The sequence below is a fragment of the Labrus bergylta genome, chromosome 12 (genome assembly GCF_963930695.1).
Source record: "Labrus bergylta chromosome 12, fLabBer1.1, whole genome shotgun sequence".
In the NCBI taxonomy this organism is placed as follows: Eukaryota; Metazoa; Chordata; class Actinopteri; order Labriformes; family Labridae; genus Labrus; species Labrus bergylta.
The window spans coordinates 16424535-16443708 of record NC_089206.1 but is presented as its reverse complement, the minus strand read 5'-3'; the positions used below and the strand labels follow the sequence as shown (position 1 = coordinate 16443708).

Here is a 19174-nt window from a genome sequence, read left to right as displayed (position 1 = left end):
AAAGGATCCTTCTCTGCCTCCCTGCTCCCAACCCGTGCTCCCCTCATTTCACGCATCATTTTGCCATCATTCATTCGTCTCATTTGATCTTTTCTGTCTGTGCCTCTCTCTCTCTATCTCCTTCTCTCTGCCTGTCTCTTGCTCAGCAACCTCCTCCCGCCCTGTTCTACCCGTCTCCCTCTCCAATGCTGCATTATTTACACTGTGGAAATGCCTAAAATTGCCTGCCACTACTTATTATAAGATGCATTCGTCAAGGGCATGGATTAGTGTCTAGCTCTGACAGCCCCAGTGCATCTTGGGAATATATGAGAGAGGAGGAGGAGACTTGTAGGGGAAGGAGAGGATAGGATCGGAGGAAAAAGAGGGGGGGTTTATGCTCTCGCTGTCCCTGCGTTGTGCGGTGGTGTGAGGTGGTTATGCAGAATAACCTTGGTGGCGTGCTGCATTAGTGACATCATAGACTCTGTTGCCCTGCATTGACCAACGTCACAGCTGCTGCAGCAAGATAGGCAGCTATGCATCCGTCATTCCTCCCTACTTACTTCACTGCTTTTCACTACATTCCTTCCTCTCTATGTCCTGTCTTTATAATCCGAGTCATTATGTCTTTTTTTAACAGCCCCCCATTTTTTCTGCCTCTTTTTTTTTTTTATCTCATCTGGAGCTGCAGCTGAAGGTTTGCAGTAACATTGCAGCTTACCCCCCCCCACCCCCTTTAAAAATCTTGCTGGAAAGCACTTGTTCAGTTTGAACCTTCTGCATAATGAAACACAGGCATCCCAGGCTGATGCTTTGCAGCTTTTTCTTCCTCTCTCTGAGATTTTTGCCCCTTTTATATCATCCCGATGTCAGCCCAGCTTTTAACATCACCTTCCTTGTCTTGTAGCTCCCTGGCGTCTGTATTTCTCTTTCATCTTCCTTTCATTCTCTCCATCCAGGGCCTCACACTAATACTCAGCTGCTTGACATTTGATCCCCTGGGCTTGGCTGGAGAGGTTAAGAGAGCCTCTGTGGCTGCACCGCCATGTGCCACCATATACCTTTCTATCTCCCTTCATTCCGTCTTTCATCTAAGAGATCACTCCCCTATCTGCACCCTTTTCTATCTTTGCACCTGATCTTGTTGGCTTTGCTATAGCAGCTCCTTAAGACCCCTTTGATCGGGTCCACTCACTCTCACTTTTTTTTTTTTAAGAATCATTTTTGGGCTTTTGTGCCTGTATTGGAGAGACAGGACAGTGGATAGAGTCGGAAATGAGGGAGAGAGAGATAGTGGGGAATGACATGCTAGAAAGAATCCACAGGCCGGGTTCCAACCCGGTCCGCCCACTTCAAGGTATACAGCCTCACGAAAGGTCTTCTTTATTTGTCGTCATGATTTAAACACATCGTCTTCTTAACCACGACATGATGCCAGCTTACGTCCTTCATTCCACATCGTATAGCAAAACATACAAACAGGCTTAAACACATCACTCATTGCCCCCTGCATCCTATGCCAACGTCCCCCCCCCCCCCACTCCCGAGCCTGTCGTCAGTCTGATGTCCTAAGTGTCACTCAAATGCTTCCAGCCTTTCAGCACCTACAACAGCTGTCAGCCACACTTCAAGTCCATGTCTCTCCCCGGCAACCAACTGTAATCCGGCTACTTAATAATCATCTTCATCATTGGCCCCTTGATACACACAATATTTGGCTGCCGCAGTACATGGCTAGAAACATCTGCTCCATCTACTTGTGTAGGCAGTGAGCAATCTCACCCAAGTGCACTAAGAACATAAACAGAAAGAAGGCGCCTTGTATATTTGAATCTGGAGACACTTAATCCATCATTGAAGTCAGATAAAGCACCTGTGAACATATGGCAGATAGGGAAACTTAATACCCCTTACCCACCTGTGTGTCTGTGCGTGTCTATGAACACACTGTGTGAAGCCACACGACTGGCGACGGGTCATCTCACCCGCCATGTTGTCCCCGACTCACATATCTCTGTGCAGCCACACAAAAACACACTGGCTGGAGACAGACTTCTCTGATGTCACAGTAGCCTGCTGAGAAATGACTCACCTCTGTTTACTCTCTGAACAAACACATTAGCTTGTAGCTGGCCTTTCATACAGTGGGATTAGCCACACAAGCTGCTGTAATAGATATCTGCACTGTTTTTCTTGCTTTGCTGGAATGCAGGATGGTCTTCCTTCCCTGTAGCTCCATTTTTAGCTTTCCGTAAGATATCACAAAGTCTTCCTGCCTGGTAGTATGTATATTTATGTTTTGACAAATCCACAGGCAAGCAATTGAGTCTGGGATTATACAAAAGCTTCAGCCTGTTCAGTGAGTAGCTGAAGTCAATCACATTATTTATGTTGTGTAGGCTCCCACGTATGCCAGTCTCCCATTGATAATGTGCACTGTATGTGTACATGCTGTAGCGGGCAGGGTGGTGTCTTTGTGGGACTTATGGGCCCTCCAGGCTGATAGCGTGGCATCCCGCTGACCCAGGGTTCACCTCCCCCTGGCATGTCTGTCAGCATGGCTGTACTACTGAATGCTGGGGCCAAGTATTGTCAGGGCCCGTGTCCAGGTTTAGACTGCAGAGGATATATGTCAAAAGTTATGTTCACTGCAGACACACAGATTGTCTAAAAGCAAATGTACAGTTAGTCTGTCTGGATATACTGAATGATCATGTTTTGTTACTTTTAAAAGTGAAAAAATAACGATAAAAGTGGTAGTGACAGATCTAGGTCGCAATGTAAATGCAATACTGCGTCTCTTTCCCATTCTTGTAATCCATTTTATTTCTCTGATGTCTTTGAATCAAGTCCTCTGAGTATAGCATGCAATCATCAATGACATGCATGCAACTTTGTGCAGGCCAACCAGTAAGGCTTAATTTTTCTTCCTTACCTTCTGGAATTTGAGTTTATTTCCAACATTAACATGTTCTTTTGTGGCTGTGTATTCTTCTACAGAGTCAGGCAGAAGCCCATTATAAAGGAAATCGCCATGCCAGGAGAGTCAAAGGCATCGAGACCTCAAAGAGTCGTCCTCAAGACGGGGAAAAGCCTCAAACTGTGCCCTCGACTTCCTCCCCGTCTCCGCCCGGAGCCCATGGCACCACCCCAGACAGTGAACCAAACAAAGCTGGTAAGAGAAAGCAAAAAAAAAAAAAAAAAAAAAAAAAACAAGAGTAGAGGAAAAAAGTGATGCTGTGTTTTTTGTTGTAGGAAAAATATTTTCAATATGTGCAGGATGTTTGGAGGTTTATCATTTTGCTGGAAAATTGGATGGAAAATATGCAAGAATAACAGAGGCATCTAATCATAGCGGCTTTGCACTGTGTTGTTGTTCTTGGGAACATCTCAGTTCTGTGTGGTCTGATGTGGTTCCAGCGGAGCTTATGGCCAACAACAAACCCCACACAAACTATTTGCGCTTACAGTTATGTAAAAAGTTATATAAAAAGTTATATATAAAACTTTATTATATATTATACTCACATGTGAATTCAGAATACTGATCAAGTAACTTTAAAAGTGGGACACAGATGAAGCAACAAGTTATTTTCTGCTGCCTGGGACACATGAAATTGCACTGAGAAATTAGATTGAGCCTTCAAAGGAGTGGGTCCAAGTCAGTCTGAATTTAGCTTTGGTTAAGTTCTGGCAAATGCTTGATGAAAACAGCCGATCATCAGTTAAATGAAGGAAGGCAGGTTTATAGGAAAACTTTACTAAAGCAGAAGAGTCTGGCCCCATTTTCCAGTAAGGTTGAGAAGTTTAAATTGACATCCTGGCGCAAACCAAAACCAAATACAGAATATTCAATTTGTGTTGATTGCATCTTGTGACTGATTTGATTACAATCCAAAGTTCTTAGATTTCCTACTGGAAAGCTTACTTGACCAGAACAATTATGAAGAAAGTATATACAACTCAAACAAATAAATAAATGTCATAAGAGATGCATCTTGCTTGCCTTGGATAGCAATGAGAGGAGTGGTGCATCAAAATAAAAACCAAATGTCTGATGACCTGATTTTTGACTGACAGGCTAATCAAAGTTCAAGCATCATTATAGGTACTACAACATGAGTAGCATGTCTCTTCTGTATTAGACCAGGTTAACCACAGACAGGCATTTGTTAAGCTGAGCATTGTTAAACTTTTTGTTTTAATTAATTTACAATGTGAGCAGGTGAGTTGGCATACAGCACACATAGCTGGGCACAGTGACATTTTATTGGAACATTTGAAAGGAACTCCACTGTGGTCTGTATATGTGAGTTATTAAGAAGTTCCACATTGGTAAATTGTAAACAGACTTGGCAGAGCCTGCTATGTAAAGTGTCCATCAGTATTTACTAATCCCATTAATACACATTCATGTAGATGATAAAGCAGCGGGGGCAACTTGGGGGACATGTGGCTGCAGGAGCTGGGAATCAAACCCCCATCCCCCTGGTTGAGAGACGACCAATTCTATACCAACTGAGCCAGAGCTGCCCCTCTGGTGTCATAGAGTACAAATAGTAAAAGAAAAAAAAAAAGTTTATTGGAATGTACTTAAATTACTGTACAAAGTAAGCACTATTTCTTCTAAACATTACTGTTGAATAAATCATATTCAGCAAAAACTGTACGACAACAAACAAAAACAATCTAAATCACCCGAGAAACAGCTGGGGATATACAAAATCATTCAGCTGTAAACCAGACAACTGTCCTGAATAAAACACGTTTATGGTAAAATGTATTTTCCCCTCAGTGTCACCTCTGCCCTGCTAGCTAACAGCTGCCTTCTAGCTTTAGCTAAAGTTAGCCGACATTACTCAGCATAGGACATAGCTTTCTTTTAGTTTGACGCTTACTTGGTGTGTTATGCAGCTCTTTCAGACAGTCCTTCATATCCTACATTTGTGGCAACACCATTCCTCATTGCTGGAATTAGGAGTTAGTGATAGTAATTCATATGATAACGCAACAATACCCATTATTTATTGGATTTATCTTGTTATATTTCACCAAAAATATTTGACACTTGTAGTAAATCCTTGTTAAGAAACTTGCAACCATAAAAACCAAACAAACAAATTCATAAGTAGCATAAGTAATGGTTGTCATCACTCCAGTCACTGAAACATTAACACTTGATTTAAAACTTTAGAAATATGACTAGAGTTTTGTTTTAATTATATAAATACAGGCCAAATCATTTTCTCCACATGTATGTAACGTTAATTTTTATTTTATTGATGCCATTGTAGAACAGTCTGATAGACCAGAATCTAAGCCAGCCTCTAAGAAGACTGACACAACAGCTAATCTTATTTTAATGAACAGTAAATAACTGTTGCAAGATTAATGTATCAGTTTGTGAGGATGCAGGCATTCTTAAGCTATTGCAGGATCTTTCTTTAGCTCTGTCTCTACAAGTCTTGCTCATCCTCCTATTTCAGGCTTTAACTCAGAGACTGGGCCTCTGTGACTTTGCCCTTCTCCTTTCCCAACCCAACAATTTCCATTCTCTCAGTGTCACAACTCTGTCCTTGGATCGCACACGAGGCAATGAATAGGCCGGCCATGTTTTGTTGACATTTATAAAATTTCTGTAGCTGACTGTTTACCAGACATTTCAGCCTTATTGGCAGAAGGGCACAGAGCATACATCATGAATGACAAAGATTCAACTCCAATAAAGGCTTACCCTTGCAGCCCTTTTAAGTTTTTTTCTTTATAGCTGATCCCAGAGTAGTAGGAAGGCCAGTCATTTTCACGGTATGTCTTTCCCTCACGGGGGACCTGGGATCAGCTGTAGGCCCGTCGCCATCTGTGAGCCTTCTCTCCAGAGCATGAGGAGTTGCCATGAGCAAGATCTGAAAGTAGCAACATGTGAAAGAATGCCTTTTTCCATCCAATGCCTCTGTCTCGTGACCCTGTGACCTCATCTCTCCCTGGCCTGCCTGAACAATTTCTTGCTTATGTGTGTTTGTGAGTGCATGCCCTCAGTGTGATCCCGTCTCTCTGCTCAATAGTGAAGAGGGCACAGATCTCTGGGAGGAAGCAGCTGTGTGCAGATTTAACTAGGAAAATGGTCTGGAGGATGGATGCGCTGTGGTTTTGGCCTGTGGAGATAGGCCTTGGGTCACTCTGGGGTAAAAACACACAAGATAGACACATAATGCATAAACGCATGTATACACACATGCACAAACAAACTGGTCGGACCCTTGTGAGTAGCCTACACACTTGGGAGGAAGAGAAGAAGAGTTCGCACAGTGCAAATCCTCAATAACACAGAGCAGCATTTGTTTTTTGAGTGATTTTCCTGTGAATGGCCGGTTTGTTGATCAGGGATTTTACGCAATATCACATTCTCTTGAGATGTTCAGATATGAGACAGTAAAAGTTCAGTCTAGAAATGTTTTGACTCTCTCTTTTATATTGCATCATTTCACATTGACATTCCAAATGCAGTCAACAGTAATGGCCACACACAGGACGCATCAAGACCTTGCTGAAGGCTGAAGCAGCAAAGTGTCATTGCTTCTGGCGTACTGTTTGATGCTGTTGGGTTTCTTAGCCTTTCAGAACAGGTCACATGTTTTATAGTCCTCGAAGGGTTTGCGGTCAGAGTTGCCCTCAAAGAGGAGGCCCTTGGCTTAGAGGGATTTGGCCCGGTGAGCTAAGGGTTTGGCAGGGCCTTTGGGTGATGGAGAGGCAGCTGTTTACTTGGAGAGAAGCTCTGCCCCCCTCCCCCCCTTCAACTTTATCCCTCTGGTGTCTGACACTCCCATTATAATGAAGGGCCTGGTTAAAACCACCCTGATATTATTGCACTCTTTTATCCACACTAACACTCGCAGTCACACACACACACACACACACGCACACAACCAAGGTCAATTAAACAGATGACTTTCATGTGAGTGCTAGAGTTGCACGGCTGTGAGGTGACTGTAGTGTTGGGTTACACCAAGCTGAGATGGCTTTCATGCTCTGTTTACAGTAGTTTTTGATTCAGGAGATTAATTTTCCTGTGAATTCACTTGTTTTTATTTCTCTAAGTGGGCTGTTTTCTGAAATATCTCTTAATCAACATAAGTAGCATGTCTAATGAAACTTACATGTGTGCAACTTTCAAACTAGTTTCGGGTGTGTGCTCGGATGCAGGCCAGACTGGGAAAAATGCACCAGACTGCATTATGAATGAGGCTCAGCATTGGGTTTTGTACCTTGTAAATCATTAAAAATGGGTACATGGTGGGGGCTGGGTGCACTTTAGGAAGATAGAGACATTCTAGCTAGAGATAAAGGTTACGTCCTTTATCTCTGATCTGACACAACGACACACATGAAACGTAGCTGCCTACTGTACAAACCCACACAGCAAGCAGCTGACAACGACCTGTGTCAAACAAGCAAGCCTCTTTCACAAGTTTCCTTTGGTTTAAAGGAGCAATACGTAAGATTTCTACTGAATGTAATCATAAAATGACCTTAATATATCCTTAGACATTAAGAAAGCATGTTATGTTGAAGTGTGGCTTTTCTGACAACAGTTCAGCAGCCAGTATGTCCTCCTCCTATTTTGATCCCTGTCCGGAATGGTCTGTATTTGTTTTGAATAGAGAAGGGAGGCGCTTTTAAGGCACCCCCACACAGCTATTTTGGACACCCCTTGGTTTGCCAGATATGAGACCAGTTATCACTGATTCTACCCAACCACATAAAGCATTGCCATTTTTCTATTAAGCTCCAGGACCATAAACATGTAACAACTAAGATAAATATTGGAGATTCTTTAGAAAAATGGAGAGTGGTTAGAATGCAGAAAGGTTTTAAAACTGTTGCAGAGTTGGCTAAACACTGAAGCTTCAGTGTCTGTAACATGACAACCTGCTGGCACATCGACTCTAGGGAGGAGGGGGCGGGGGGAGACAACTCTCTTCAATGTTTTCATAATGGCTCCCGACCTTTTGAGATAACGTACATGTATGAAGAACATTTACAGACATGTTCACTCCTTAATGTTGTAAAACAATGACAGGAACTAAAGTTCACAACGAGGCAAGACAAAATAAAATAGCATCTTAAATATTTCACGTAAGTGTTACACCTGAAAACGACTAATAGAACACAAGCTCTGAGATAGTATTTTGCAAGGAAACTACATTTTCCTACTACCACCATGCGAGATGCAACAACAACCTTTGCACTGTTTCTCTGAGAAATCCTTTTTATCTTTGACTTTTGCAACCAACACCGGAAGTTCTTTTGCTGGAATTTGAATTAGCTTGTATCATATCCCACAGGTTTAAGAACAATACCTTTCCCCTTGGACTGCATACTATAGCTTTGATTTCCTGAAGTAGATTAAGGCAATGTAGACACACCAGGCAATGGTTTACAGCATCTGGACTGAGTTATCTCACTCTGCTGACCTCTGCCTGCTAAAGCTGCCTTCTTCTGTTTGGCTATGAGGCCATTGAGCAGGGGAGAGCATCGGTTAGCTGGCCTATCAATGTTTAATTAGACTTTCAGCATATCCCTAGTGTCTGCAGGATCAAGTACCACTGACAGTGGAATTCTCAGGGCAGGAAACAATCTAACAATTTGTCTTTGCTTTTACTCCATAACAAAAGCAAATCCAAACTGAATCTGTCATGCTTTTTATTAAGAACAGTAAATATGATTTAAAAAAAAAGATTCTCTTTGCTGTTTTGTTAGATTCATGATTTTGGCTTTTACAAAAAGTGAATTTCTGTGGCTAAGTAGGGCCCAAGGGTTTAGCCTCAAGCTGAACTTGATGTAAAGGGGGGCTGAGTGTATGAGACACTCACTGTGGTATTAGGTGAAACAGCGACTGGATGTGATGGTTTGGTATGGCAGACCTCCAGGCCATCATGGATCAAGAAATCCCTCATTACTATTTGGCCAGCCCTCCCTTTTCCTCAGCTCTGTATTTTAACTAAAACCACATGTTATGGACGCTGTGGATTCCCAGCATTGTGCTAAAGTCATGTGCATGTGTGTGTGTGGGCAAATTTAACAACAATACTGGAGAAAAGCATTTTACCTTCTTCATCACACTGCCTCCTTTCACCTTCAAGTTCAATCTTTGCCATCATCTTAACCCGCTCTGTCAAAAATGTGGCACAGTAAAAACATTATGAGTCACAACTTTCTTCAAATAGCACACCCTCACTCTGCATCTTAATCCAGGCCTGCTTTATGGACTCCACTGTGCCATGAAGAGGATAACTATTCTTCCTTTCTTACTATTTTAACAAAACATCTGTTTGACAAACGCTTGGAGCAGCCTGCAGAACTGCAGCTGGAAACTTCCAAAACGGAAAGAGAGGGAATTTTGATCTTGGACGGCAGAGGAATGGAAAGCACTCACAATGGTATCTTCATAAGAGATGATGCAATGCAATAGCCACTCTTTTGTTATACAATCCACAAATCACCATATAGTACCAGGGAGTGATGCTAACAGGGTGGAACAAAACATACACGTACTGTATATCATGGCCCTGTGAAATGTGACACAAAGCATGACGGAATCCTAAAGAGGAAATTTAGCACTTCAAGTCAATATTTGTTTTCTCTCTAGGAATACTTCACATTATCCCTGAAATACTATGATCCAGACAGGCTTTGCTGCTGCCTGCCTTTGGCGCTACATCCTGTGGAGTCTGGAGAAGGGGCCTGTTATCCCTGCTGAATTGGAGAGTCTGAATATCCCACCCAAAATTAGGGGGTCTCTATCTAGCTAACGCCCACCACGGTTGAATACCGACTGCATTACTGTTGAGTGGCTGACCAGAAACATATGCCTGGAAATGTATATATAGACGTGTTCTGTGATGAAAAAGGGAACGAGAATAATCATACAATCAAGCACAAAAAAGAGAAACATTTATAGTATTTTCTTTGGATTTAATTCTTGCCCTATGACTCAGCAAGTGGCATGACGCTATAAAGCCCAATCCAAAAACAACAGGTGTTTGGGAAAGAGTGGAAACATGCGCATGCAGGGAGACGTTTCTGTTTCCTGTTTCTCCCTTCAGAAACTTTTCATTAAGATGAAACCACATCAGTGAGTGGCTCGCTTGAAAAGTTCAAAAAGAAAGCAGAGAAACACATTAAACGTGTTCCTGTCACTTCACTCACATGAGACATGCATTATGTCTCGTCTGGTCTGCTTTGTATGTAGCTTAATTAAAAGGAACGCTTTTTAACTATTATAGCCGATACAAGAAAACAATGAAAAAGCACTTCCTTCTGCAAGCTTTTTGTGTTGGTTCGTCTGATCTAAGGTTTGCACACATGCAGCTGGGAGTGGCTTTGAATGTGGTTTAGCTAACAGAAGGCTTATGAAAAGTTAATAGTAAAATATTCTACAGTTTGAGTTTTGTACTCTTTAAATAAAAAATCTGTTATTTAGTTTATTTTCACATTTCATCTGACAATTTTTCTTTCTTTCTTTGTCTCTTTCTTTGTTTTTATAGATGAAGCGCGGCCTCTGTCCCAGTTAAACGTGCCCCTGCTGGCCCCGGGGCCCCTCCTTCCTCTCACCAACCCACCTACTCCGCCCATGGACTCCCCCATGCCCTCAGTGTGTCCCCTCCTGCCCAACCCCACTCCATCCCTGATCCCCATTTCCTCCTCCGCCTCTTCCCCCTCCTCCTCCTCCGCCCCAGGCAGCACCAGTGCTAGCTCAGAGCAGCCCGGAACTGGACCCCCAGTTTCAGGAGCCGCTGGCTCCCAGGCCTCCAGCAGCCCGTCCAATCCAGAAACAGAGGAGGACAAGGCTAAGAAGCTGCTGTACTGCTCGCTGTGCAAGGTGGCTGTCAACTCCCTGTCACAGCTGGAGGCCCACAACAAAGGTTGGTTCCTCTGAGATCTTGGATTCATAAAACTGCAGAAAATCTCCTGCAATTAGCTGGCATTCAGGTCATGCAGGATGAATTATTACCAATGATTAAGTTTGACGTTTCAGAGAACAAACTTCCTTCTTATTGTATCAGTTTGGTTCTACTCTGTTTACTTAAATCACACAGCTGCTGTTTTTGCTAAAGAAACAAAGTGTAACACACCCAGCTTGCCTGATTGATTTTTCAGAGAAAGACCAACATAGCAGTCTTTAAAAAAGTATTTTTCAAATTGCTATTAAAACTGCTTTGAAAATGCTGTAATGACAGGGGTAAACACATACTGGTCACTGGTTTGACTCCCTTTGTGCGTCCATTTAGTTCACGTCATTCCAACATTTCCTGTCTCTCTTCAGCTGTCCTATCTAAAGAAGGCAATACATGAATAAATAAATAAAATACTTTGTTTCGAATGTCACACACATACTGGCAGTGCAGCTGTATCCGTTGATGGCTTGACTGCGACCTGCAGCGGAGGGCACAGAGAGGATCAACGCTCAGCAGATAACTGATCTGTTTGACACTGACAGTCTCAACCCATGAAACCGATCACTCATGTTCTGGTTTCAGGGGCCGGATGTTGTTCGCACTACCATCCAGCACTCTGCTTACACACACCACACAAGGCATGATTATTCAAAACAACATCTCTCCCACTCTCCAACATTCATGATTTGTCTTTTGTTTCGCTGCACACAGCATAAAAACTGTTTCCTTTAGCCCGCAGCCTTCCAAATGAAAAAGTTGCAGAGGAGGATTGTTACCACTGCAGAAGGGAGTTAATCTGGGGAATAAAAGAAAAATAGAGCTGTTATGTGGGTGAGCTCACTACAATAGCAGCTTGAACATTGTGTCAGGCAGCTTTCACATGTGAAGACACTTTCTCAGGGCTGCAAACAGCCCTCAGGTTTCTGCTGCCTTCCCTAATCCATCATGTCGTGCCAACAGGGATCTCCTTTTGACCTTGTCTGCCTCTGAGGACCAGTTGTTTCTGCTGACCTCCAGAATTATTTTACTTTGTTATTCACTCTCCTACTTGAAGAAAAAAACAACATACAAGGGTGTAACTGCACTTTCTTTGATTAATGTCTCGTTGGGCAACTTAAACTGACTTGAAAGCAGACAATGAAAACCTCTGAGATAATGTTTTGAACGATAAAAGCGCTATTGTTACTATTATATTGATTAGATTATCCATGCTCTATCATGCGCAGATAAAAACAAAAACACAGCTACATCTGCCTATTAGCATGTTTACAATGTACATGCACGTGTAAGTATAAAAGGAGATTACAGTGACAGAGGCCACAGAGCTGCTGTCAACAAGCTGGCTGCAAAGTTCAACCCCTGGATGACTTAGAATTGAAACAGTCTAATCTCGATGAGGGAAATTGTCTGGAAGCAATCACTCTTACTCATTCTCAAAATCAAAACTGTGCATGTTAAAAGGGTTTAAAAATAAAAGCACATGCTGAACAGACATCAGGATACAAGCAGCACACGAGGAGAAAAAATAGCATGATGTGTGTGTAATGTTTTTTCATCATTTATACAACTGTTTCCTTTCAAACCTTTGCCTATGTTTTCTGTTTTTAAATGTGCCTTGTCTGCTTGTGTGTAGGTTGACACTGAGTCAACCTCATAAAGACAAAAAAAAAAAAATCCACTGGGCCATCCATTGTCAGACCGAAATAGAACAAAGCGAAAAGAAACACCCCAAGAGCACATTTCTGGCCACAAGCGAAATCCGTCATTCCAGCCCCTTCTTCTCCACGGAGCCCACAGCTTCCATGTCACCCAACCACCACCACCACCACCCCCACCATCCCACTCCAGTGCTTTCTCCCTCAGCTGTAACCTTAACTCTGTTCAAAGGGGGTTTAGAGAGTGACTCAAAGTCAGAGCCAATGACAGCGGGATGTTTTACTTTAAGGGTAGGAAGGCAGAGCAGTAATGGGAGGTGGGAAATTTGAGTGTCGGTCGGCGGGTCATGTTTACATTTTTTAGCCAAAGCCAGAACGTTTGATCATTAGAAGAGAAACTTTTTTTTGCATTTTCTCTGGTGTTGTGAACCACTTTGAAGAAAAGGTTATTTGCAAAAGCACCTTTTAATAAAGCCAAGAAGAGAGTGTACGTTCAAATTAAGAAAAAAAATCCCCTCATGTGGGAAAACTACATGGAAACGTGAAAAAATGGAGTTGTGCCTCCCTTGTAGATTATTCTAAAGTTCCTGTAAAGACCTTTCAGTTTGTGTTGATTTCGGAGCCCACTGTGGACAGAGCAGTGCCTCTAATCTACTTGTTGATCTTGTCCTGTACATTTGTAAGCTTTGTTTTTTAATCGTCAAATGTGTCTTTCAGTCAAGCCATTGTCATGAAAAAGGTTGTTTTGCATGACTGCTGTGAATCACTTTGTCTGACACCTACTGTACCCTGCAGCAGCAGTTTCAGCCATAAAAAAATTATACCTTAATAATAATCAATCTTCATGTCGATGGTCTTGTTTGCTTTAGCAGGTCATATAGTGGCTTCAATATTAATGTCAGTCTGTTTCATGAACAGCCAAAAACTCCTCACAGGAGCTTTAAAGGTTGGAAATCTTTTAATGTCAATATCTGACAGAAGTACCTTTTTTAATCACTGAGTGATTGTTACACAATTATTAAACTCGCTGGAATCAAGATGATTTCCTAATTTCTGCAAACTGGTCTTTTATAAAAATGTATACATATGATTTGACTAGTTTATGTCTACTTATAAAATATGCCCTCTTCCGATTGTATAAATTATTGACAAAATATATATATAGTCTTACAGCAAATACCATGAAACTCATTCAAATACAGACTCATCTGTTACCAATATGGCAAAAGGCAGTCTTACAGCTATACAGAATGATGTAATAGTATTTTTTGAACTCATAAATATGAAGTGATACTGTAAAAAGTACAGGAGTCATAACCAGAAGCTGACTTCAAATCCATCCAAGATCAGACAAACCTGCTTCTCATAATAACCCGGTCCTAAATTTGAAAACTGTGACATTTATTGTGTAAAGTTTTTTTTTTATCCTGTCAATGAGGGTTCAGCTCAGTCATTGATTTTGGCACTTGAACTGTTATAATTTACAACAGTCCACACTTTATGACCTTACATCACTCACACCCATGAATGAAAAACATTATCAAACAGTTTGGACAGTATGGACACCAGAGAAGGCTTTGAGTTAATCTCAGAGCACCTCTGTCTAACTGCAGCCCTCTAGTGGCAGAATTAGGCACTGCAGCTTCACAAATAAACATGCTCAGCATGTTGTGCATATGTGGGAAGTTATTGGAGTGTCAAGCCAGTGGTTCATTTTCTTTGATTTTATGCCTGATATTCATCACTGTCACAGAGTCTCCATCAGTGTGCTGCATTGCAGAGAAACACTTTTCCACATTTATTTAACTCCAGCCAGATGGAAACAGTATGACTCATGTGTAATAAATTAGGATTCGTATTCGGACTTTTTTTATTCTATTCATAACTGCTAATGGTAATTTCAGTTTGTTTTTTTTCATTGCTGACCTGTGTGTGTGTGTGTGTGTGTGTGTGTGTGTGTGTGTGTGTGTGTGTGTGTGTGTCTGCAGGAACCAAACACAAAACTATCCTGGAGGCACGTAGCGGGCTGGGCCCCATCAAGGCGTATCCTCGTCTTGTCCCAAAGCCCATTGGTGAGCAGGGAGGGGGGCCAGTGGACCCCAACACTCAGGAACGAACCTTCCACTGTGAGATCTGCAATGTGCGGGTCAACTCTGAACTGCAACTCAAACAGGTAAGAAAAAAATATTATAATAGTCCAAAACATGACTTATAATACACATGGACATGGGAAACATTTAACATATTGCAAATGGGAGTAACTTGTGTCCCTGTGTCCTGTCCTTCAGCACATATCAAGTCGAAGACACCGGGACGGCATGGCGGGCAAGCCTAACCCCCTCCTCAGCCGGCACAAGAAGCACAGGGGAGCTGATTTGGCGGTAACCTTAAAATTTTACCTCTTGAATACATACTCGTCCTTTTACTGCCATAGCCACAGATCAGATGGACAGTGATAATTGAGAACATGAGGTCTTCAGGACCTTGGAGTGGGTAAAGCGTGCTGAATTGATTTCTACAAACATTGGCCAGTTGTACTGTTTTTTGACTCTTCATGAACATCTCAACTTAGACGAATCATCTGCATTACAGCATTAAGGTCTACATCAATCATTCATATCTCCCTCTCTCTTCCCTATTTTGGTTTGTGTCTTTGTCTGCAGTCTTCATTGACTTTCTCCAAGGATCTCACCAAAGCTTTGGGAGCGGGGCTTTTGCCGAGCCCCTTGGCCGTTGCTGCAGCAATGGCCGCCGCAGCATCCTCGAACCAGCTGGCTCTCCGTGCAGCAGGTCCTGCGCCCCATCCACACCATCACTTATTGCAAGGCCCTCCTCTTAGCCACGCCATCCTGAGACCCGCCCCTGGGCCTATCCGCACCACCCATGGGCCAATCCTCTTCTCCCCTTACTGACACATCACCTTCTGACCTTGGCCAGTCAGGAACAGCCACTCCAAAAGCACACTGTGAATATATGAACATGATCAACAAACAGCAATTGATAAGGGACATAAAAAGATCCAACCATTTAGAAATCAAACTGAGAGAAAAACAAGGGAAAAGGAGCGGCGGACTGGAGTAGAAAAATGTCTCTCTTTCTTCCCTTTACCTGAAACTCTCCCTTCATTTCAAAGACTTATGTGTAGATGGAATGAGGAGAGGAGAGGTTTTCATTATGCATTGAACTCCCTTGTACATCTCTCACCCTCCCTGGTTCCCCCTCCCTTGCACTGTGGCCCCATCATGGCCGCCTGGATAGCTACAAAAAAAAAACACACGCAAACCTTTCTAGAAACATTAATTCAAATGTAGTGTTACATAGTTAGTATGGGCCAGGTTGGGTTCCTCTTCCTGTCATCACAGCTCAACGTAATCTTCTCATCCTATGCACCTCAAAAACCAAGACAATAATGTTATGTCAGTAGGGTAGCTGCTTCCATCGGTCTTTTGCTGTTAGCGCCACATGTAGCGGTGGCCGCCTCCTCGGTACTGTACATGCTCCCTTCTGTGCAGAGGCCAGCAACTCTTCAGTTTGTGACACTTGGTCTTCGCTAGGAACAACACGACTTCGGCTGTCAAGGAAGGTGGTAGCCGTGTCTGAACATGAATGATGTTTGTAGAGGGGGTGGGGGTGATGGGGTTCAGAGAGCGGAAAAGTAACTGTGGGGGATTGCACTCCTGTCATTTCCCTGAGAGTGTGAGGTGAGAGGGGGGCTGGCAAGGGTCAGCAGATGGATTCACCCGGAGCAGCATGCAGACACACACAAGCCCAAACGAATCTATGTTTTAAAATAGACTGTATCAACAAAGAAACCCTACAGGGCACATCTGCCAACCTCCATTACAGTCAGAGAAGGGCTTATCTAAAGGGTGAGATGGCAAAAGTCATATACGTACTGTACTGCTGCATTTGAGCTCAATCTTAAATGTTTGATGGCAATAATCTGTTCGTTTTTTCAGTGATTACAAACACTGAATTGGTGCGGGCGAAGGTCAAATCCATTCTGTGACACATCCGTGCACATTTAGCTTTCAAAAAGAAGCTATTTGACATCTTCACATCCTCCGAGTCTTTATTCACTGTGTGGGTGGGGAGGTATGAATAAGGTGTGACCCTGTGTACTGATTTTTAGTCATGTTGTTACATGCATCCAGGGTCAGGCCTCTACGTAACTAGATTGAACTCTTTCATTTCTGCCCTGCCCTCCTCCTCCTCCTCCTCCTTCCCATCATTTCCAAAGGTTCATATGAGTGTATAGTAGAGGGCACATCGACACTGGTAAACCAATAATGCTTAAAGGAAACAAATTACAGAGAGGAAGACAAAAGCCAAACACATTCTTGAAGAAATGATCTTGAGCTGGAGTGACAACCGAGCCAGTGAGGGCCACTAAGAGCAGGGAGGGAACCAAGACGTCCAGCTCGAGGCATCCATCAATACTTCCTGTCTTACAACTGAAAGCCATGAAACGCACCATGATTTGTTTTCTCTTACAAAGACTAGTGAGCACTTTGTTTCCTTTGGTTTGGACTGTTGTTTTTTTTGCATTTATATCACACTTTAAAAAAAGAGCAAAATAAAAAAGACAATAAAAATATTTTTGTAGGTAGGAAATGTTAATACTGTATGAGCAAAGATGAAGGGGGGGCAATGGGTGGGATTATTGATAATAAATTATATATAAATTGACAGAAGGTTGACAGACAGGGGCTTGCTAAGCAGCAGCAAACTTTCACCCTTTTCTGAGCGAGATGTACACTGTGCCCTTTCATTGAGAAGCAATGAGCTCTAATGTCTTACCTTTGTCTGAATATTGCAATGCAATGAGCAATTTTTATCGGAGTGACTTGTTTTCATTGTGACATGTTGTGACATGTTGTCTGGAGTCATGTGTAAACTGGGAGCAGCCAGCTGATAGACTTTTCTGTTCTTCCATGTGGAGTGTGAGCCCTTGAAAGGGACTGAGAGTCGGACAGAGAGCGAGAGATACAGAGGTATAGCTGGGTTTAGGGACCGACCCTTCATATTAAAGGGCCTTTTTACTATGGTAATCTCTGCTTGGGTGACAGGGTACAACGCCAGTTATCTAGGGATTAAAGCTAATTTTTTGAGTTGGACTCACTGAGTTGCTTATGTTTTTTCTGTGTGTGAGAAATGTGTTTAAGTGAAAATCCTGAGGAACATATCTATGCCATTACTTAAAGAAGAGGTTGGCTTGGTGTCAGCTTCCACCGTTGTGCTCTTTTTTGTTGTTGTTGCTGGATAAACCTTTGCAGAGTTCAATTAATGAGTGAGAAACTATTCCAGGATCTGTGCTCTCCTTCCTGTTGATGTGTGTACCATACGTATTCTAGTGTGTGTTGGGACCTGCTCTTTCCCCACTTTCCACCAATCAGAGACAAACTGAAACCTGGACTTTTAAAAGTGGCCTAACAAAATAATGGAGACAAAAAAAAAAAAAAAAAAAAAACCTGCACATGTTTGGTTTGGGAAGATTGATCAATCGTTCTGGATTCTGTCAGAGACTCGATCAATGACTGAACCTGCAATCTTGTCCCTGGTAGGTCAGCCAAGTAGCAGCACCACAGATATGTTCATATTTGTCCTAGATATGTCCATGATGTGGTAATTCCTACTGATTCATTGTCATTATTCACATATGGGAAATAAATGTTAGATTTTCTGGGCAGGTATTTCATGTTAGCTGTGTTTAGGCTACTAGCCTTAGCCTTATTCTGCCCTCAGCCTCTCCAAGAGCAGAGAGAGAGCGATGGAGAGGCTATGGTGTTATTTTGTCTTGCCAATAAAGTTATTTTTGAATTTCACTGTCAGAGGGGACAAAGAGTTTGTATGGCGAACTGTAGCAATACCTGACTCATTCTGGCTACTCTTGTTAATTGCAATAAGAAAATGAAACAATAAATGTGTATGTGAGTAAAACATTATAAATGTAATTTAAATGAAAAAGAAACGTTATTGTCAATACTATTGGTATTGAGAGAAACCATGCTGGGAAAAAAAGTAAATGTCAATAAATAATTAAATGAAACTAATGTCTGCTGGGTTTTTTTTATGAATCCATGAGGAGCAACCCTCCTATGGTTCATAAAGAAAAATACTAGAAATATCTCAATCTGTACACTGCAATCTCTCACTGAATCATAGTCCTCCTCTGAGCCACTCATGCATCATGTTATGAGAATAAAGGGAACCCAAAATTAGATATTAATCATGTTCTTTTAGTTCAAGCAAAAACTTGTGGAACAAAACAAAATCTGATATTAATGTCATTTGATGACATTCATCACAAATTATGGCATCAAATATTTGAAGTACTCTTATTGGATGGATTTCAAGGAAGTTTCATCACAATATCTCATAAAGAAAGAGTTGCTGTATCATTAATTGACCATGGTTTGAAAATTGCTAAATAAATTGATTTTATTTTTTTATTGTTGAGCGGCACAAAGAATCCTTTTCTGAACATACATAGTGTGCATTTTGAACAAGGAAAAGATTTGTTAAAATAAGAAAAACACACTTCACCATTGCACTTCAGTGTCAATACAAACATGCTTTTAT

At 42.0% G+C, this 19174-nt stretch overlaps 1 protein-coding gene across 3 annotated transcripts in view; it reads left to right on the top strand.

Annotated features, from left to right (window-relative positions):
* Positions 1-18641, top strand: part of znf385a (zinc finger protein 385A) — a 64326-nt gene extending 45685 nt beyond the window's left edge. For all 3 annotated transcript variants that reach the window (XM_065961360.1, XM_020634339.3, XM_020634340.3), the window contains 5 exons: positions 2983-3157; positions 10527-10904; positions 14581-14765; positions 14881-14973; positions 15256-18641. In XM_065961360.1, the coding sequence (XP_065817432.1) occupies positions 2983-3157; positions 10527-10904; positions 14581-14765; positions 14881-14973; positions 15256-15504 (1080 nt within the window). In that variant the 3' untranslated portion in view covers positions 15505-18641. The remainder of the gene's footprint in view (positions 1-2982; positions 3158-10526; positions 10905-14580; positions 14766-14880; positions 14974-15255) is intronic.
* The last annotated feature ends 533 nt before the right edge of the window (positions 18642-19174 follow it).